Source organism: Trichosurus vulpecula, chromosome 9, assembly GCF_011100635.1.
Source record: "Trichosurus vulpecula isolate mTriVul1 chromosome 9, mTriVul1.pri, whole genome shotgun sequence".
In the NCBI taxonomy this organism is placed as follows: domain Eukaryota; kingdom Metazoa; phylum Chordata; class Mammalia; order Diprotodontia; family Phalangeridae; genus Trichosurus; species Trichosurus vulpecula.
The window spans coordinates 8,377,659-8,396,232 of record NC_050581.1 but is presented as its reverse complement, the minus strand read 5'-3'; the positions used below and the strand labels follow the sequence as shown (position 1 = coordinate 8,396,232).

Here is an 18,574-nt window from a genome sequence, read left to right as displayed (position 1 = left end):
TCTCCGGTTCATCCCCCACCCATTAAGAAGGCAAGCAATATGTCATCAATTATACATAGAAAGTCATGCAAAACATATTTACATATTATCCCTGTCACAAAAAAAAAGCAAGAAAAAGAACGTTTAAAAGTACGCTTCAATATGTCCTCAGAGTTCATCCGTTCTCTCTCTGGAGGTAGATAGTACTTTTCATTATGAGTCTTTCGAAATTGTCTTGATCAGAGTAGCTAAGTCATTCACAGAAGATCATTGTACAATCTTGTTGTTACTGTATACAATGTTCTCCTAGTTCTGCTTGCTTCACTTTGCATCAGTTCATATAAGTCTTCCCAGGTTTTTCTGAAACCATCCTGCTCAACATTTCTTACAGCACAATCATATTCCACAACTTGTACAGCCATTCCCCAAATGACAGGCATCCCCTCATTTCCAGTTCTTTGCCACCACAAAAAGAGTTGCTACAAATATTTTTGTTCCTATAGATCTTTTTTCTTTGATCTCCTTGGCATACATATCTAGTAGTGGTATTGCTGGATCAAAGGTCGTGTACAATTTTATAGCTCTTTGGGCATAGTTCCAAATTGCTCTCCAGAATGGTTGGGTCAGTTCACAACTCCACCAACAGTGCATTAGTGTCCTAATTTTTCCACAACCCCTTCAGCATTTATCATTTTCCTTTTCTGTCATGTTAGCCAACCTGGTAGGTGTGAGATGGTACCTTAGCAGCTCATTTCACTTCAAGAATCACCTTAGAAATGAGTTCAAGAAGAATACAAGTACAGTGTCAGAACCATCATGTTTGTTATCTGTGCCCCTTCTTATATGGCACAGTCCCTATCCTTACAGCCACCAGAAATGCAAATTTAATTTGGAGAATGAAGAATATGATAATGAAAGAAATCACAATTGATAAGTTAAATGTATTTACCAGAGTACATAAAATAGGAATGGAGGATGCCCGGAGTGTCCAGAGGTCTTGAACCTGACTAGGCATCTGGGAAGCCTGTCCCCAGTCCAGTCTAAGGCACCTGGGACCCAAGGAATTCTGGGAAATCTTCCTGACCAGTAAAACATCATTTCCCCAATTCCCGAGTTCTCTTGACAATTCCTGCTATGAAATATTTGCAAAGTAAATACAAAGTAATTTGCTGTGGGGAGAGAGTGAGGTGCTAGCACCTGGGAACACAAGGAAAGAGGGAAACAAAAGAAAAAGGGGTGGCTGTATGTCAGCCTGACATGAGGGCATGCACTGAAAGCTTCACTTCACTTCATCTCCCTTTTCAAATCTCAGGCAATGGGTTCCTATCTCTGAAGTCTCTGAAATCTCTCCTAAAGATGAGAGCGCTCAAACATGCTGAAGAACTCCACTTCTCTGATATTGGCTGAGGTTTTCAGGAGGTTGTGGAAGCGCTGAGAGATGTTTCTGTTCTGTAGCTGAGTCAGACCGATGATGAGAACGCCCTTTAGTGAAGCAAAAATTGGAGGAGCCTTAGAAGGAAGTAGCCATGGTATTTCACAGTCAAAGGGGGAACATGGAAAATGACCTGTTGTCTACTCTAAGGAGAACAGATTTCTGATAAAGGATCCCTTGTCTCATAGACCAAGATTCAAGAGGGCTGGAAAGCTCTCGAGAATGAAATTCCAATGATGCAGTTATAAGTGGTTCCCAATAAGAAGCAGGAATGGCTCTGAAATGGTCAGTGAACTGAGCAGTGTTGGAATAGCAATGCATTGCCACTATTAATATTAAAATGGTTAACACAAATGAGTTTGAATTTTTTCTTTAAATGTGAGGATCTTTTGTACAAGAATAGGTACAGCGTCAGATTCCCTAAATGAGCCATGAACTGAGTGGACTAACTGGAGGCTTAGATATAGATAGTCTAATAGAGTTTTTTTTTGTGTTAATTCCATACCACTCTTGAAGTAAAGCTCTAATTACATATTCAGTAACTGCCTCATTGCTCCCGCCATGATTATCCCGTTTACTTCTATTCAGTTGGGCGGAGTCAAAAAGAACTTCATCAGGGGAATAATCCCCTTCTCCATCCCTATCCCTAACCCCAGGCCCTGATCAACAGAAAAACCATTTGATTAACATGAGTAACATACATGAGCAGCTGCTGCCTTTGACACACTCATCTACAAGTGACAAGGTCTAGCCCCATTCTGGGCTGATGGTACATTGACTGTCTCATTTCTTTTATGGACTGAGTAGCAGGTACTGCTAGTGGGCTGTTTGCTTCTCCTGGAGGAAGGAAAATGACTGTTCTGTGAATAGTAAGGTCTAATTTATCAGCTCAAACACCGGGGTAATGGCAGGGTGATCTATACCAAGCAGGAGATAGACACCCACATATTGTCTGTTTGTGCAATGCCAATATTAGTATTTGAAACCAGCCACTTTTATCAATGCCAGAGGGAATGCAGTACCCCGGCCTGCCAGGAGTGCAGTTTTTAGATCAATTAGCAGCATTTCAGGCGCCCAGGTTCAATCAGCCTCTTCTGTGGAGCATACGTGATAAGATAGCAAATGACAGATAGAGTTAATGCTTTTCCCTGACAGCTTGCACTGAAATGACTCCTACTGGCATTGATATGAATCACAGGAGCTGCCGATGACACACTGCATAACTAACCTGTCATTTGCTGTGCTGTGAGTTAGTGTGTTGACAGTCAGCAAACCGTGTTACAGAATTCGAGTCAAATCAAAGTATCAGATAGCTGCGTGCTCTGACACTTACCATCTGTCCACTTTTCCCAAGAAAAGGATGGCGTTATTCTCTAACCACTATGAAGAACAAATCCAAGTGCAAGACCATTTCTGCCATAGATCATGAACTCATCCCCATACACAAGAAGAAGAAAAAGCTTGTGGAACTGAAATTTGTGAAAAGCGAATATCAGGCTCCATAGAGGAAACTAAATGGACTTCACCAGTGACTGGGAAAATGCTTCAGATCTTCCCCCTCGCCCTTCTTCCTCCTCACCATTTCTTTTTCAAGATCCATATAGGGGTAGCTTACTTTTAAACTGAGGCTTAAAGATATCAACAAACACAACTGGCCAGCCTGCAGACCCATTTTGAATTGTGAGTCATTCCCACTCCTTTCTCCCTTCCAATATCCAAGTCCCCACAGCATATTTGCTACTGTTCCCACTATTCTAGGAGTTTTTGCAACCCCAAAAGACCCTACTCCCACCCATCTCCACTTTCAGGACACAGTGAAGCAATGATGCTACAGTTATCGGAGTCCCCTTACTAGAGAATTTGGTACCAGACACTGCTTCACTCTTCAGTAGATACTTCCTGAACACCTACTACAATAATCTTAGAGCTTTAGCCAAAAAGAGAAGGGAAAAAGTCAGTCACTTAAAGATATTTATGGCAAAATTATTTGTAAAAAGCTCTAGAAATAAACTAAATGGCCCAACAACTGAGAAATGGCTGAATAAATTGAGGCATGAATTTTGGTTCTGATTCTTCGCCATCCCCGAAATTGACATTATGAATATTTTGGTGTAGATGGGATCTTTCTTTTGGTCTTTGACTTCCTTTGGGGTATATGTCTCTCTAGGTCAAGGTGTATCAGTTATTTTTTTCACATAATTCCAAATATTTTCCAGGTTGATTGGACCAAGTATGTATTGGTGTGCCTGTCTTCTCATAACCTCATCAGCATCAACCACTTCCATCTCCTACCACCTTGGCCAATTTCCTAGGTGTACCGTGAAACTTGGTTTATTTTAATTTTTAATTCTCACATTCTTAGTGATTTGGAACAGTTTTATGTGGTTGTTAGTAATTGGCAGGTCTCTTTACTATTCACTTGTTCGACCACTCATCCATTGGAGAATCCATCGGTGCCATTTAGAAAAACCACTGCATAGTAGATAGAGTACCAGTTCTGAGTCTGTTTCTTTATCTGCAAAATGGAGACAAGACCTCTAGTATATACCTCACAGATTATTGTGAGGCTCAGGCAGGAGGATGCATATAAAATGCTTGGAAAACTTTGAAGCATTCTATGAATATTGGTTCTTTAGTCTTGTGTTCTTGCTGGGTCTTGCTGGAGCTGATGGCTTGAGGAAGCTTTGTGAATCTCCAAGCTTAGTGGGTGATGCTCATTTGGCATCTACTTTATTTGATCTATGTTTACTTCTAAGATAAACAGCTTATGTACGCTCTGCAGCTTCATCTGCTAGTTTTTCTCTTCTTTTCTGTACTCTCAAACAAGACACAACCACTTGTGAGAGGGCACTGTGTGAGGTGTTCACCGTCAATCATGATTTTGTTGTATTGTTTCTCACTCAGGTTCCTCGTGCACCTCTAGTGTAACAGTGAATAGTCTGAGGATGATGGTATCTCCCCACTGAAGTCCTCTAGAGATGCTGGTTTGTCACAGAAACACAAGCAGCTTGATATCAGTTCCAAACTCAACATTCATCTCTCTAGTGTTCTCAGCATTCGTGGGATTTCCTCTGCTCTCAAGCAAGATGTTTTTAATATCACCGGTATTTCCAATAAGTCACCTTTATAGCTCACGCAGCCTATGGATACTCAGTTTTCTTTGCATTCTTCTTTATCATCAGACCACATCGTGACTGATGGTTAAATAACTAACGTGAAAACAAGCCTGCTTGCAGCTTCCATCAATCAACGGGCATTTCTTAAGAGCTTCCTCGAAGCCCGGCATGATGGTTTTGTGGAATCCATGATATTCCTGGCATCCTATTCAATATTGGAGAGTAAGGTTTAGGTGGAGAGTTTGTGGATTTCTAGGAAAGTTGCAAAGGTTATCAGGATCATATTTTTTTCAGATGCATAGCTCTTTACACTTTTCACAAGTGAAGGACTAAGACTACTTACAGGGTCATTTGTGAACTACATGGAGTGATTTATGGATTACCTCTCTTCCATCTCTTCTTGGAATAGATGTTCAGAATAGATCCCGTCATTTCCCACTATGCATTTACTTAACAGATTCTGCCACTTGGTTCCAAATAGCATGCATGGTACCTTCATGGTCACCGGTCACACCATGGTCACACCAGTCACATAAATGCAAGAAGTCTAGAAGTCATTGTCATATTCTTCATAGAAACTATTTTTACCCTGGTGGTCTCCTCTTTATCATGGCAACTATCTTCTACTTTAGTCAAAGATCTCTTTCTCAAGCTTTTTTTTTTCTTCCCAGTTCTCCCTTTACTTTTTTTCTAGTCGACGCAATCCTACCCTGATTTCTTGGCATAATCTTTTGTATTCTTTCCTCTCAAACTTTCCTTCTTCATTCATCTTGGGTTCTTCCTGCTAAAGAGCCATACTCATTCATTTACCTTTCTCAGATTCTGCCCTGATCTCTTGGTGGCTGAGATTCATTTTTTTTTAATTAAGATTTTTTATTTTTAGTTTATAACACTCAGTTCCACATGATTTTGAGTTCCAGATTTTCTTCCCTTGTCCCCTCCTCCCTCCCCAAGATGGCATGGAATCCGATATATCTTCTACATTCAACTTTGTATTGAATGCTATTGTGCTATAAGAAATGGGGAAGATACAGACTTCATAATAACCTGGGAAAACCTACATGATATAATACTGAGTGAGCAGAGCAGAACCAGGAGAACATTATACACAACCCCAGATATATGGATTCTGTGATGACTAACCCTAATAGACTTCGCTGTTCTCAGCAATGCAAAGTTCTGAGATTCATTTTTTAATGAAGCTTTCACAGCATGCACTGACTCCTTTTTCTTCCTTGAATCAAATATCTTCCCATTGTAGTTCACCAGCCATTGTTATCTCATGGAACAGTTTTTATCATCAGGGTCTTTTGGGCTTTCCTCAGTTCCTTTAGAATATCTTGAATTAATCCCTCTGAGAAACCCTCTGACGTATTGCCAGAGATTCTGTGACCATAGATATGTTAAAGAACTCCTTTTGTCACTGGGAACAAAATCACTGATTGTATATCTTTCCATGGGACTTCTCCATGAGTGTTTCTCCACCATCTCCACCATGCATTCTTGTTTACTGATAACAGAACTGGCTAAGACCAAACCACAGTTCTTCCAGATTTGCCAGTGGAAGTCTTATCTTGCCTGGTACTCTGTCCAGGATTGAAACTAAAATCTCTCTGCATAATAATCTTATTTGACATTCCTTTCATCATCTTTTCAAGGTCTGAACAGAGTCTTCCTAATGTCTCATTTGCTATCTTTCAATATTGGCTATTGCTCCGTGCTGGCGCGTACACTTGAATAATTTTCAGACTCTGGCATTGACGTAATTTTAGCATTTAAGGCAAGAGGAAATCACAACTTTTAATGTGGTGAACAGCATTCTTGCAAACAGTGAAGCCAATACCACCCATATGGGCACCATTCTTGCGGGTCTTTCCAAGGAGGTTGTGATCGCCAATTTTCCTCTCTGACACAAGATCTGCTGTTCATCGTGCTTCACACACACCAATGATGTCAACCTTGTTTTTAGACAGAGGCAAAAATAAATGTGCAGGTCTTACATGTAGTCCCACTGATTCTCTGAAAAAAAAATGTCACATATTGTCATTTCCTTTCCACTCCCACTACAACCACCATACTCATCTTATACCTAAACTATTTTAACAAGCCTACTAATTTATCTTCCTGACTCTAGTCTATACCAGATCCATTCCATACTAGACACTGCCATCAGATTGATCTTCTTAAAAGAGTGCTCTAGTTATGTCATTCCCCTGCTCAGATATCTTTAGTATCTCCTATTGCCTAAAAACAAAGTCCACTTCCCCAGCCTGGCATTCCAGGCTGTCCACAGTTTGGTCCCAACCAACCTTCCCATCTTTCTCCCTCACTGATCCTATACAAATACCAATCATTCCATCTAGACTAGTTTACCAGTATCCCAATAACACCACATGTCTCCACATCCTTACGCTTTTACTCACATTATTCTCTTAGGCTTCTCCACACATCACCTTTCAAAATACTTTAAGACTTAGATCAAATGTCATCTTCTCTACAAAGCCTTTCCTGAAATACCATAGCCCACAGTTATCTCTACCTCATGGAAGTCCTAAAATGTTTAATAGCATTTGGTATTTGACATGTAATGCTTTGTGAGATTTCTTGTATTACTTTCTTGAACTTAATTTAACTGTTGTATTGTCTTTGATGGCCCCTGCCATTATGTTTCCTTTCTGAGGATTAGCTCATTAGCTCAAAAAGGCACATTGCCTTAATGATGAACACTTTAGACAAATGAAAAATACAACCATGACCCCCAAAGAGAACCAATTTTCCAAAAGTCAAATTTAAAATGGCCCTGGATCCTGTGTGGCTCCCTTCTGCATCTTCAGAGACATTGGCATAGTTGGGGAAAGGGATAGAGGATGCTAAGATTCATAGTTCCTATGCCATCTGTACATTTTAAATTACCTACTGGTATTCTAAATGTGAGATCTGTATCTAGTGACGTCAATCTTAACATTCTTGCTATAAAAATTATCAGAGGACAAAATAGCTGAAGGCAAAGATAGCTTGCAAGTTCTCCTTGGACAGAAAGGATAAAAGGAGTTGAGAGGAAACAAGAAACATCCTCTCAAAGGGTATTATGACTGTTGAATCACAGTGCTCATGAAAAGTATATACCAAAAGGACTACTATGAAAATTACTGTATACCTTCTCACATGCCAACATCTATTGCAGAGGTAGAGGTAGGGAATTTCTCCAAAGAACTCAATAAGATCTTCCAAATTAAATCAATGTGTACTTCGGTACCCAGCAACTTTAACATAAAGATAAGCAAGGGGAAGATGACAAAAAATATCTTAGGAAATTTGTTTCTGGACAAGAAATGAGGGAAGTAAAATGTTGGTAGACACAAAGACACTTCATGCCTATGTATTAGGAATATTTTCTTTGAGAAAGGTATTCTCAAAAAGTGGGGGATGGGGAAGGGTTGTGCTGGACATAGAGAATATCACATAACATCATAAAAAATGAATTACATTTCAGTAGACAGGAAATGGCTTGTTGATGAGGAAGTCAGAGTCAGCTGACTACATACCGTTAGATGGTTGTCTTGTTAGAGGAAAGATCAAAACAAACACATAATTAGAAGAAAGTAAGAAAAAGATATGTTATGCAATCAAAACAGCTCCAACCTAACCTACCTGGCTATTTATGGCTATTTATGCCTAAAAGCCTATATGCCTATAGACTATATTTATGAAGTGGATATAGGATCAGACATTGGCACAAATTATCACCATTCCCTAAATATAAGTTAATTGGCATGAAAGGAACAAAAAAGGAACAAAAAATCAACTCAAACAGCAAACACTTAATCTTCTTGCTAAGCAGAGAGATATGGGCAGCCAAACACAATGCTGGGAATAAATTAATTTATAAAACCATATGATGAATCACAGATTATGAAAAGTATCTTCTCATAAAACATTAAGAAGTAGTGGAAAGAAAATCAAGTTTAAAAGATCTTGGCAAGAGATTCAACTAAAAAAAGTCATCTTGAGAAGAGCTAAGTCTATCAAAGTTGGTCACTGCACAGTGTTGCTGTTACTGTGTACAATGTTCTTCTGCTTCTGCTCACTTCACTCAGCCTCATTCATGTAAGTCTTTCCAGGTTTTTCTGAAATCTAACTGCTCATCATTTCTTATGGAACAATAGTATTCCGTTACATTCGTATACCCCAACTCATTCAGCCATTCCCCAATTGATGGGCATCCCCTCAATTTCTAATTCTTTGCCACCACAAAAAGAGTTGCTATAAATATTTTTACATGTGGGTCCTTTTCCCTTTTTTATGATCTCTTTGGGATACAGACCTAGAAGTGGTATTGCTGGATCAATGGGTATACACAGTTTTATAGCCCTTTGGGCATAGTTCCAAATTGCTTTCCAGAATGGTTAGATCTGTTCAAACTCCCCCAGCAATGCATTAGTGTCCCAATTTTTCCACATCTTCTGCAACATTTGTCATTTTCCTGTTTTGTCATATTAGTCAATCTGATAGGTATGATGCGGTACCTCAGAGTTGTTTTAATTTGTATATCTCTAATCAATAGTGAGTTAGAGCATTTTTTCATATTTAATTTCTTCATCTGAAAACTGCCTGTTCATATCCTTTGGCCATTTATCAATTGGGAAATGACTTATATTCTTATAGATTTGATGCAGTTTCCTATATATTTTAGAAATGAGGCCTTTATCAGAGACACTAGCTGTAAAAATTGTTGCCCAGCTTTCTTTCTAACCTTGGTTACATTGGCTTTGTTTGTGCAAAACCTTTTCAATTTAATGTTATCAGAATTACCCATTTTGCATTTCACAATGTTCTCTATTTCTTGTTTAGTCATAAATTCTTTCCTTCTCCATAAATATGACAGGTAAACTCTTCCTTCTCTCCTAATTTGCTTATTGTGTCACCCTTTATGTCTAAATCATGTACACATTTTGACCTTGTCTTGGTATATAGTGTAAGATGTCAGTCTATGCCTAGTTCCTGCCATACTATTTTCCAGTTTTCCCAGCAGTTTTTTTCAAATAGCGAGTTCTTATCCTAGAAGCTGGTGCCTTTGGATTTATCAAACAGTGGATTACTATAGTCATTGACTGCCGTGTCTGGTATACCTAACCTATTCCACTGATCCACCACTCTGTTTCCTAGTAGTTTTGATGATTGCTGCTTTATGATACACTTTTAGATCTAGTACAGCGAGGCTACCTTCCCTTGCCTTTTTTTCATTAATTCCCTTGATATTCTGGACCTTTTGTTCTTCCAGATGAATTTTGTTATTATTTTTTCTAGCTCTATAAAATATTTTGGTAGTTTGATTAATATGGCACTGAATAAGTAAATTAATTTAGGTAGAATTGTCATTTTTATGATGTTAGCTCAGCCTAACCATGAGCAACTGATATTTTTCTAATTATTTAGATCTGACTTTATTTGTGTGAAAAGTGTTTTGTAATTGTGTTCACATAGTTCCTGGGTTTGTCTCAGCAGAGAGACTCTCAAATTTTTTAAATTGTCTACAGTTATTTTAATCCCATTTTACACTTTACAGACATGATTTGAACTCTAGTTTCCTGACTTCAGGTCCAGAGCCCTATCTACCCACCACCTACTGCTCTTCAGAAGGGCCTAATATGGGTTACTTAACTCTGGGCATTCAGTGCTCCGCATTTATCTTTTCCTTCTCCATGGCATATTCTTCTGCCTTCTCACCTCCTGACAACACATTAGGATTCCCCTCTGCCTCTGCAAATTCTTTTTCTTTTTCACATTGAAGCCCTCTTCTTTGTTTTAGGGAACACTTCACTCTCTTTGATAACCAGGAGCCCTTTTATCTTATCTGCTAGCAGGTGGACCAGTCTACACTTTGAGAATAGATAACAGTCCCTCGAGAGCATTTAGGTGGATAGAGCACTGGGGTTGGAATCAGGAAGACTCCTCTTCCTGAGTTCAAATCTGGCCTCAGACACTTCCTAGCTGTGTGACCCTGGCCAAGTCACTTAACCTTGTTTGCCACAATTCCTCATTTGTAAAATGAGCTGGAGAAGGAAATGACAAACTACCTCCAGTATCTTTTTTTTTTGAGGGGGGAAGTCAGGGCAATTGGGGTTAAGTGACTTGCCCAAAGTCACACAGCTAGTAAGTGTGTCAAGTGTCTGAGGCCGGATTTGAACTCAGGGCCTCCTCACTCAAGGGTCAGTGCTCTACTCACGGCACCACCTAGTTGCCCTGACCTCCAGTATCTTTGCCAAGAAAATTCTCAAATGGGGTCAAGAAGAGTGACTGTGACAAAAAACATTGTGGGCTTTCTGCACATCACAGTAAAAATTCATCCTCATTTTTATACGTGCTAGATGTAAAATCCTCAGTTGTTTGTCATTCTTTGGCACATCTTGTGGCCAGCTCCATGCATTTTCCCTGACTATTCTCCATACTCAGAACTTTGTCACTCCTCATTTCTGCCTCATGGCTTTCCTCAAGTCTCAGCCAAAGTCCCACCTTCTGCAAAAAGACTTTTCCAGTCCTCCTCAATCTTAGTGCCTTCCCTCCAAGATGATTTCCACTTTATCCTGTATATATCTTATTTGTACATCATTGTTTACACGCCGTCTCTCCTATTAGTCTGGGAACAACTTGAGGGTAGGGACTGTTTTGCCTTTCTTTGTATCCTCAGTGCCTGGCATGGTAGGCAGGCACTTGACAAATGCTTTCTGACCGACTGACTGATTAGAGAATTGCTATTACAGATTTTACTCAGTAGACAACAGGGAGCCAATATAAGTCATATAAGTAAATCTAGACATAAAGAAGTTTATTCTGGCAGCAACATAAGGGATGGATTAAAGTGGGGAGAGAATGGAAACAGTAAGACCAGCTGAGAAGGCAACTACAAAATTCTTGGCGAGAGACACTAAGAACCTGTACTAAAGTTTGTGGTTGTAGGAATAGAGAGGTGAATACAGACTCAAGACTACAGTATACCATAGGATAATGTATATTGATTAGATGTGAATGGCGAGGTGAAAATCAAAGATAACTCCAAAGTTTTGAATGTGGGAGATTAAGTAAATGTTGGTAATACATACAGAATTCTAAAGTCAAAAGGAGGACTAGGTTTAGGGGGAAAGATAAGAAGACCACTTTTCTAACACATTGAGTTTGAGTTGCTGGTGAGATAGACAGCTTGAAATTTCTTGCAATTGAAGATAAGCTTCAAGAGCTAAGAAGAAGAATCAGGGCTGGAGATATAGACTTGGGAACGTCCCGAATAGAGGTAGTAGTTGAAGTCATGATTGGAAATGACATGACCAAGAGAGAAAGTATAAAGATAGAAAAAAGAACAGAGGGCCAAGGATAGACCCTTAGGGAAATGCCCATCATAAGTGTTTCAGCAAAAGGGTAAACAACAGCTTAAGAGTGTGTGGTGTCTCTAAAATCAAGCGAGGTGTAAGCTTACAGAAGGAGGGGTTGTCAGCAACTGTCAGATGCTTCATAGAGGTCAAAAGCACTGGGAAGAGTGTTCATTCGTCAACGTGGTGATTAGAAAGTTATTGGGGACCTTTAAGAGAGCAGTTTGTTAAAAGGTGAGATGAGAACAGAGACTCCAAGGAGGTGAGGAGAGAGTGTAGTAAGGAAGGAGTAACATCAACGCTTGGCAACTTTTCAAAGAAATTTAGCGGTGAAGTAAAGAGAAACAGGATTGTAGCTGGATGGAGGTATAGCGATTAAAGGAAAGATTTTCTTTTTAGGGTTTGGGGAGATCTGAGCATTTTGTAGGAAGACGGAAAGAAACCATTGGAGGATGAAAGATTGAAGATGCACAAGAGAGAAAGAAAGCATAAAGAATGAGATTAAAGGCCTAAGTAGATTGGCCTTAATGAGAAGTAGAGATGCCTCTTCTTGAATGAAAGGGTGACAGAGTAGGTGATGATGCTGAGAAGTTATGAATGGAAGAGTCAACTCAAACTCGCCTTCTACAGGAGGCCTTTCCTGGTCCTCCCAGCTACTACTGCCTTCCCCTCTGAGATTAACTTCCATGTACTGTTTAAATAGCTTCTGTGTACTTAGCTCTTTACATGTTATCTCCCCCATTAGAATGCACGCTCTCTGAGAACAGGGCCTAAGTTTTTGCTTTTTTTTTTTTTAATCCCCAGTGCTTAGCATGGTACCCAACACATCACAAGCTCTTAGGAAATGCTTACAGACTTGACTTGTGATAACTTAATCTTCTCAATGATATAGGAAGCCCTTGGGATAGAAGGCAGGGTTACTTTTTTTCTCCTACTACAACAGGAGTACATCTTTTTATTTTTTAAGAATAGAAGCTGCATAGCTTTTGCAATGAATAAGAAAAATGACGTACATGCTTTTGGGCATTTGGTTAGTCATATAAATAATCTGTCTTTAATGACTACCTCAGACAAATGAGGGCTTGAAGAGAGAGAAAAAGGTTTGGCTCAGTCCCTGGGGAGAGTAAGATGGGGATTCAACAGTGGCTGGGTAGAAAGACTGCTGAGTAGCCAAGCAGGCCCTGCTAAGCAAAATCTGAAGGGTGTGAAATCAGCTCCCTTTCAATGATCAATGAATATGTAACTTAGGGCTTCATAACTTGAAAGCGTGGCATGAATTCGAGCTAGCTAGGAAATATTCGGACTCTCTGACTACTCTGGGATGCCCTGAACATTTGGTCTTGTTGCTAAAGGCATTGGCTTTGATTCTAGAAAACGTGAAGAAGAAAGTAAGAGGAAAGAAGAACACCAAAGGAGAACGTTGAGCCCAGTGAAATACCGAGCACAAACACAGCAGCTTCCAGAGAAGCGGAACCCAGCCACCAGGCCTCCACAGCTGCCCAGCAAAGCCGCAGGTATTCCTAGCAAAGAATCATTCTCCAGCAATGCATCTCCAAGCCGAATGGGAAGAAACCACAGAGGATCCCCAGGAGTGTCCCCAGACATTGCAAACAGAAAAGAACAATTTCTTTCTACAGAAAAGCAGGGAGAAAATCACCGAAGACAAAAAGGTATGTTTTAACTTATACTAATGAAGCAGTAGATATTAGAAACACATCTCTAAAACTGGAAAAGAAATAAGAGGTTATGGGGTTCAACCTTCTCATTTTGCACATGAGGAAACTGAGGCCAATGGAGGCAGAAATTGTCAAAGAAAGGATTTGAACCCAGCTCCTTTGTTTCTTTCCACTGAACCATACTGCCTAGAAGCTGGGCTGAATCTCTCCTTTGGCTAACACGGTGTATCAGCAGGGCAGTAATCACAATATAGATGATAATTGTCAAAATGCCTACGCGGTTCTATATTGCAAAATGGAAGGTAGAAGAAGTAAACCATTTGTTCAGACACCAGAGGATCAGATCCCAAAACCAATACGCCCAATCCATCACAGCAGCAAAGAATTCGATACGCAATATCACAGCATGGAGCCTCGCCACCACAAAACCATCCACCCCCTGCTGGAGACTTCCCACCATCACGCTTCCACAGAACAGCGCAACAGGTCTGCTCTTTCCCTCAGCTCTGTGCTAACTGCTCTCTCAGCATTGCCTGTGACTCACTTTCCTTTTCTTCTCAGCAAGCTCCTCCCGCCACATGTGATGTAAGCAGGTCACATGACCTATTAATGGATGGGAAAGATCTTCAAATCTAAACTGCTGTTGCACAGGGTACCAACAGGGCTTTCTTTACTGATGTCTTCGACTTTTTCTTAATGTCACAGTCGTGTCTATTTCACTGCTTCTCCCCATGGCCTCTAATAAAAATGCATAGATAAAGCCAAGCCAGCTATGAGGTTAATTCAGTTAACCACACCTTCAGCTACAGACTGTTTGGGCCAGATTTCCATAACCCAAGCACCACCACTTTTCTGGATGTAGCTTACCCCAACAGTAACCAAGGGGGAAATAAATACCTCTGGTGCCAAGTTTGCAAACCTCAGTAAGAAATGATGATTGCAAATGCCGCAACTCATTAACTTTACCCAAAACATTCTATCATATAGCCACACATTTCACCTTCTTGGGTTAGACACTGTTAACATTGGATAGAACCACAGATTTAGAGCTAGAAAAGACCTTAGAGACTATTTAATCCAACCCCTCCCCCCCCATTCCATTTCACAGATGAGAAAATTGAGGCTTGAGTGGAAAACTGACTTGGTCAAGATCTCACTGGAAGCAGCAGGGATCTGAAACTAGGTCTCCTGACTCCCAGTCCAGTGCCCTATGATGCATCACAATCCTCATCTGTATAACAACTTTTGTCCAAAATTGCCATTTCTTTTATAAGGTTTTTGAGTCTTATGATATTCCTCTAGATGGGGTTCACCATCCCCATTTTAAATACAAGGGAGCTGAGGCACTATAGGAGGGCAAATAATTTGCCCAAGATAACCCAGTGAGACAAAGACAAAGCTAGAACTGTGACCTGGACCTTCAGGTGCCTAACTTGGTGCTGTTTCCATTGAAACTATCGATTACAAAGGGTGACCCCATGAAAGGATGTAGGATCTCAAAGTGAGTGGTCATGGCTAGGATTTTAGAACTGGAAAGGACCTTAGCAGTAAAAGAGGAATATTGGAAAATGTAGTTAGGATGGGCGCTCTTTTTGTGGAATGATAAAATTGTTATTGGCTGCAGGATTCTTCAAACCTATCTACACTTCTGACCTCTAAGCTTCATTATTTCTTGTGATTGAACCATGCGTGACCTAACCCAGGAGTGGGGAACTGCGGCCTTGAGGCCACATGTCCTCAAGTGCAGCCCTTTGACTGAATCCAAACTTCACAGAACAAATCCCCTTAATAAAAGGATTTGTTCTGTAAAACTTGGACTCAGTCAAAAGGACATACCCAAGGACCTAGGCCGCAGGTTCCCCACCCCTGCCCTAACCCTTGTTTTAACAAAGACAAAGTACAGGGAACAGTCTTTTGAAACTCATTGTGAGAAGTGTTATTGCCTTATCTGTCCATCCCCCATCATTATTACAGTCATCAGCATCACTGTGAGGCCAGAGAACAGGGGTTTCCCAACCTGGGGTAGGCATGCCTCCAGCAGGTAAGAGAAGCATGTCAAGAAGATACGGGAAATGTTTGGTAAAAAATATTACATTATTCTATTGAAATATTCTTAAAATAGTAAGGTTAGTGAAAAATATTGAGGGTTGGAGAGAGAACAGGGAGAAGGCGATATGGAGTGGGAAAGGAAGTGTTATGCATCTGAAATATCTGAAAAAAACAATCGAAAGAATAAATTCCTACTGACCAAAACACAAGGAATGAGGTTGAATATGAACCCCTTTTTGTACTGAGTAAAAAAAATCATTGACAACAATCCAATGGAAGACAAGCTAAATGATTTCCACAATGACCAGAAACTCTGAATTGATTCGCAATCAATGAAGTTACGAAATTCTGTTGTACCCTCGAGGACAGATAGCCTGCTCTTAGATGTGTTCACAAGGCTGCAGTTCCATCTATAACAACAAGATGAATTAAGGTTCTTAATCTGTTCTTGATCAAATCCAAAGCAACAGATGGGATCTGCCACTGTTTCAAAAACTAAACCGCTACTACTGCAAATAGTCAGTGCTAACACCTATGTAACACCTACTGTATACCAGGCACTGTGGCAAGCATTTTACAATGATTATTTCATACAACCCGGGGAGGTAGGTGCTATTATCACCCCTATTTTACAGATGAGGGTTAAGTGACTCGCCCAGGGTCACACAGGGTCTTTCTGACTCCAGGCCCCCTTGCTCCATCCACCGTACCACCTAGCTGGACTTATAAATAAATAAACTTTGGGTTGACAAGAAACAGAATCTCTGGCCCTAAAAAATGTGGTTATGTACCAATGAAAGTTTTCTTTATGAAATCTTATTCTATTTCATATTAAATATTATTATTAAATTGATTTTTATTAATTTCTAACATAGGGTAACCAGAATTTATTTCTTTTCGTGTTGAATTGAGTGTAAAGGAAGGTTTACTGAAAAGCAAGGAAGTACAGTGAACAGAAAAGGTTGGGATCACCGCTGTAGAGTATCTTCTGGACTAATTGTATGAAAAATAAAATGTCAAAATAAGCCATGCTTTGTAATTTTAGTGCTGATAAACATCTGCTTTTTCTGTCTCCTTTAAGAATCAGCCAGAGAGCATTCCAAAGGCAAAGCTCCTTCGGTCCACTTTGGCCCCAGTGAAAGGGATAATGATCGCAAACCTCAGAGGGCCATTTCCAAGTCAGAAGGTGAAAAAAGCCGAGAATTGCCATCTCTCAGAGGAAAGGGTGTCCCAAGACATGCCTCTTATAGTAAGGCAAGTGGAGCTGGAGAGAACTTAGAAGAGCAAAGGCGGATGGTGGCTGGCAGTGGTGAGCCCTTGGACAGAGTAGCAGCAATATGCTTGCCGAGTTCTAATCTCCCAGCTGGAAACTTGAGGTACCACAAGCACCATGAAATGCTATCAGGGACCAAAATGCGTTCGATGAAAAGACGAAGTAAAGAGCTAAAGGGAGAGAGGTGCTCTCCAGCTGGTTCTAGCAGACCTGGAAGTGCCAAGGTGGAACCCACCCACCCAGGGAACGAGGCTTCATCTAATCGGGGACAAAGAAGCAATGGCACGGATAATGAAGTCATAGGAAGAGTCTGCTCTGGGCTACCAAGTAAAACAGGATTGGTAAGACCCGGGCACAATAACATGGGGGTACGCTCCATGCCTGGTGACAGGCTGAACTTGGTGAAGACAAAAACAGCCCCTGCAAATGCAGGCGATCAACTGTCCTCCCCCATGGGGCAGAATCTGAATATTGAACTTCTCCCATTAGAGAGCCGGCTGATGATCATTGAAAAAGAGAGAACAAGGAAAGAGTTGTTCCGGAAAAAGAACCATGCTGCTGCTGTGATTCAGAGAGCATGGAGAAGGTAAGGCGAGTCTTGGTAAAGTAATTTTTTTTTTCAAAACAATTGATATCCTAAATACACTAATTAGCTTTTTCTACAGCATTACCAAGTTACAACAAGGGGACTTCTTTTCTACCCAGTAACAGCCTACCATATTATTTGACCTAGCCCGTAGTCACTGAATGGGTGTTGCCTCAGACAAAATGGGGCCTGGGAAAGACCTTTTTAGAAAGGCCAAGGTCACCCACTGCATCCTGGGCCATTGACAGTCATCTTGACTTTTTGTCTTGCCACTGGAATCTGATGTCTCTGGAGGAGAAAGTGAGGCTGATGACTCTGCCCAGCTCTGCCCCACTTAAATCCAGTTCATGCACAAGACATCACCCTTATAATGTCATTGGTCCTCTTCAAGAAGAAAGGATAAACAACAACCATGTTGCTTAATAAGGGTGCACCAAATGTGGACCCTTTTTTGTCTAGAGGAAATCAGGAAGGGAGTTGTAATTAAATGATGTTGGAGCTATAACGATTCAACCATTTACATTTGATTTGGGGCAGCTAAGATGTAGTATTAAAGTGAGAAGCCCCAATGTCTTTTCTACCTCTTATTAGCTGTATGACTTTGAGCTAGTTATTTTTCTGTGGCTCAGTTTCTCCACCTGTAATATTGGTATGACAAGTCAATTCAATGAACATTTATTACATGCCTTACTATGTGCTAAGTGCTAGAGGATACAATAAGAAGAGATGGTCCCTGCCCTCAAGGAGCTTCTAATTTAATGGGGGCAGACAACACAAAAAAAGGAAGCTGAAAAAGAAGGGGTGGCCACTGGGGAGGAGCCAGCACAGGGGCATGTTGTTCCATGGAGATGAAGCCAAGGAGAGCTGATGATGGAAAATGAAGTTACCAGGAAAGCTGAGAGTCTTCTATAAAAGGATGGTTTGGTGAGGAGTTTGGTGTTCCACATACCAGCCATCCAATCAGAGGTGAGGCACCTGAGGGGGAGTGGAGGACTATAGAGTACCAAAGCCTCCGTCATTCTTTGTGATGCCTCCCTCAGAGGGTTTTCATAAGTGAGAATAAATGAAACAGTATATTAAAGTACAATGTAATTCTTAA

The 18,574-nt window shown here is 40.5% G+C and overlaps 1 protein-coding gene across 1 annotated transcript in view; it reads left to right on the top strand.

Annotated features, from left to right (window-relative positions):
* Positions 1–18,574, top strand: part of INVS (inversin) — a 248,854-nt gene that overhangs the window by 213,356 nt on the left and 16,924 nt on the right. Inside the window, exons 13-14 of the mRNA XM_036737636.1 lie at positions 13,263–13,561; positions 16,698–17,475. Of these exons, the coding sequence (XP_036593531.1) occupies positions 13,263–13,561; positions 16,698–17,475 (1,077 nt within the window). The remainder of the gene's footprint in view (positions 1–13,262; positions 13,562–16,697; positions 17,476–18,574) is intronic.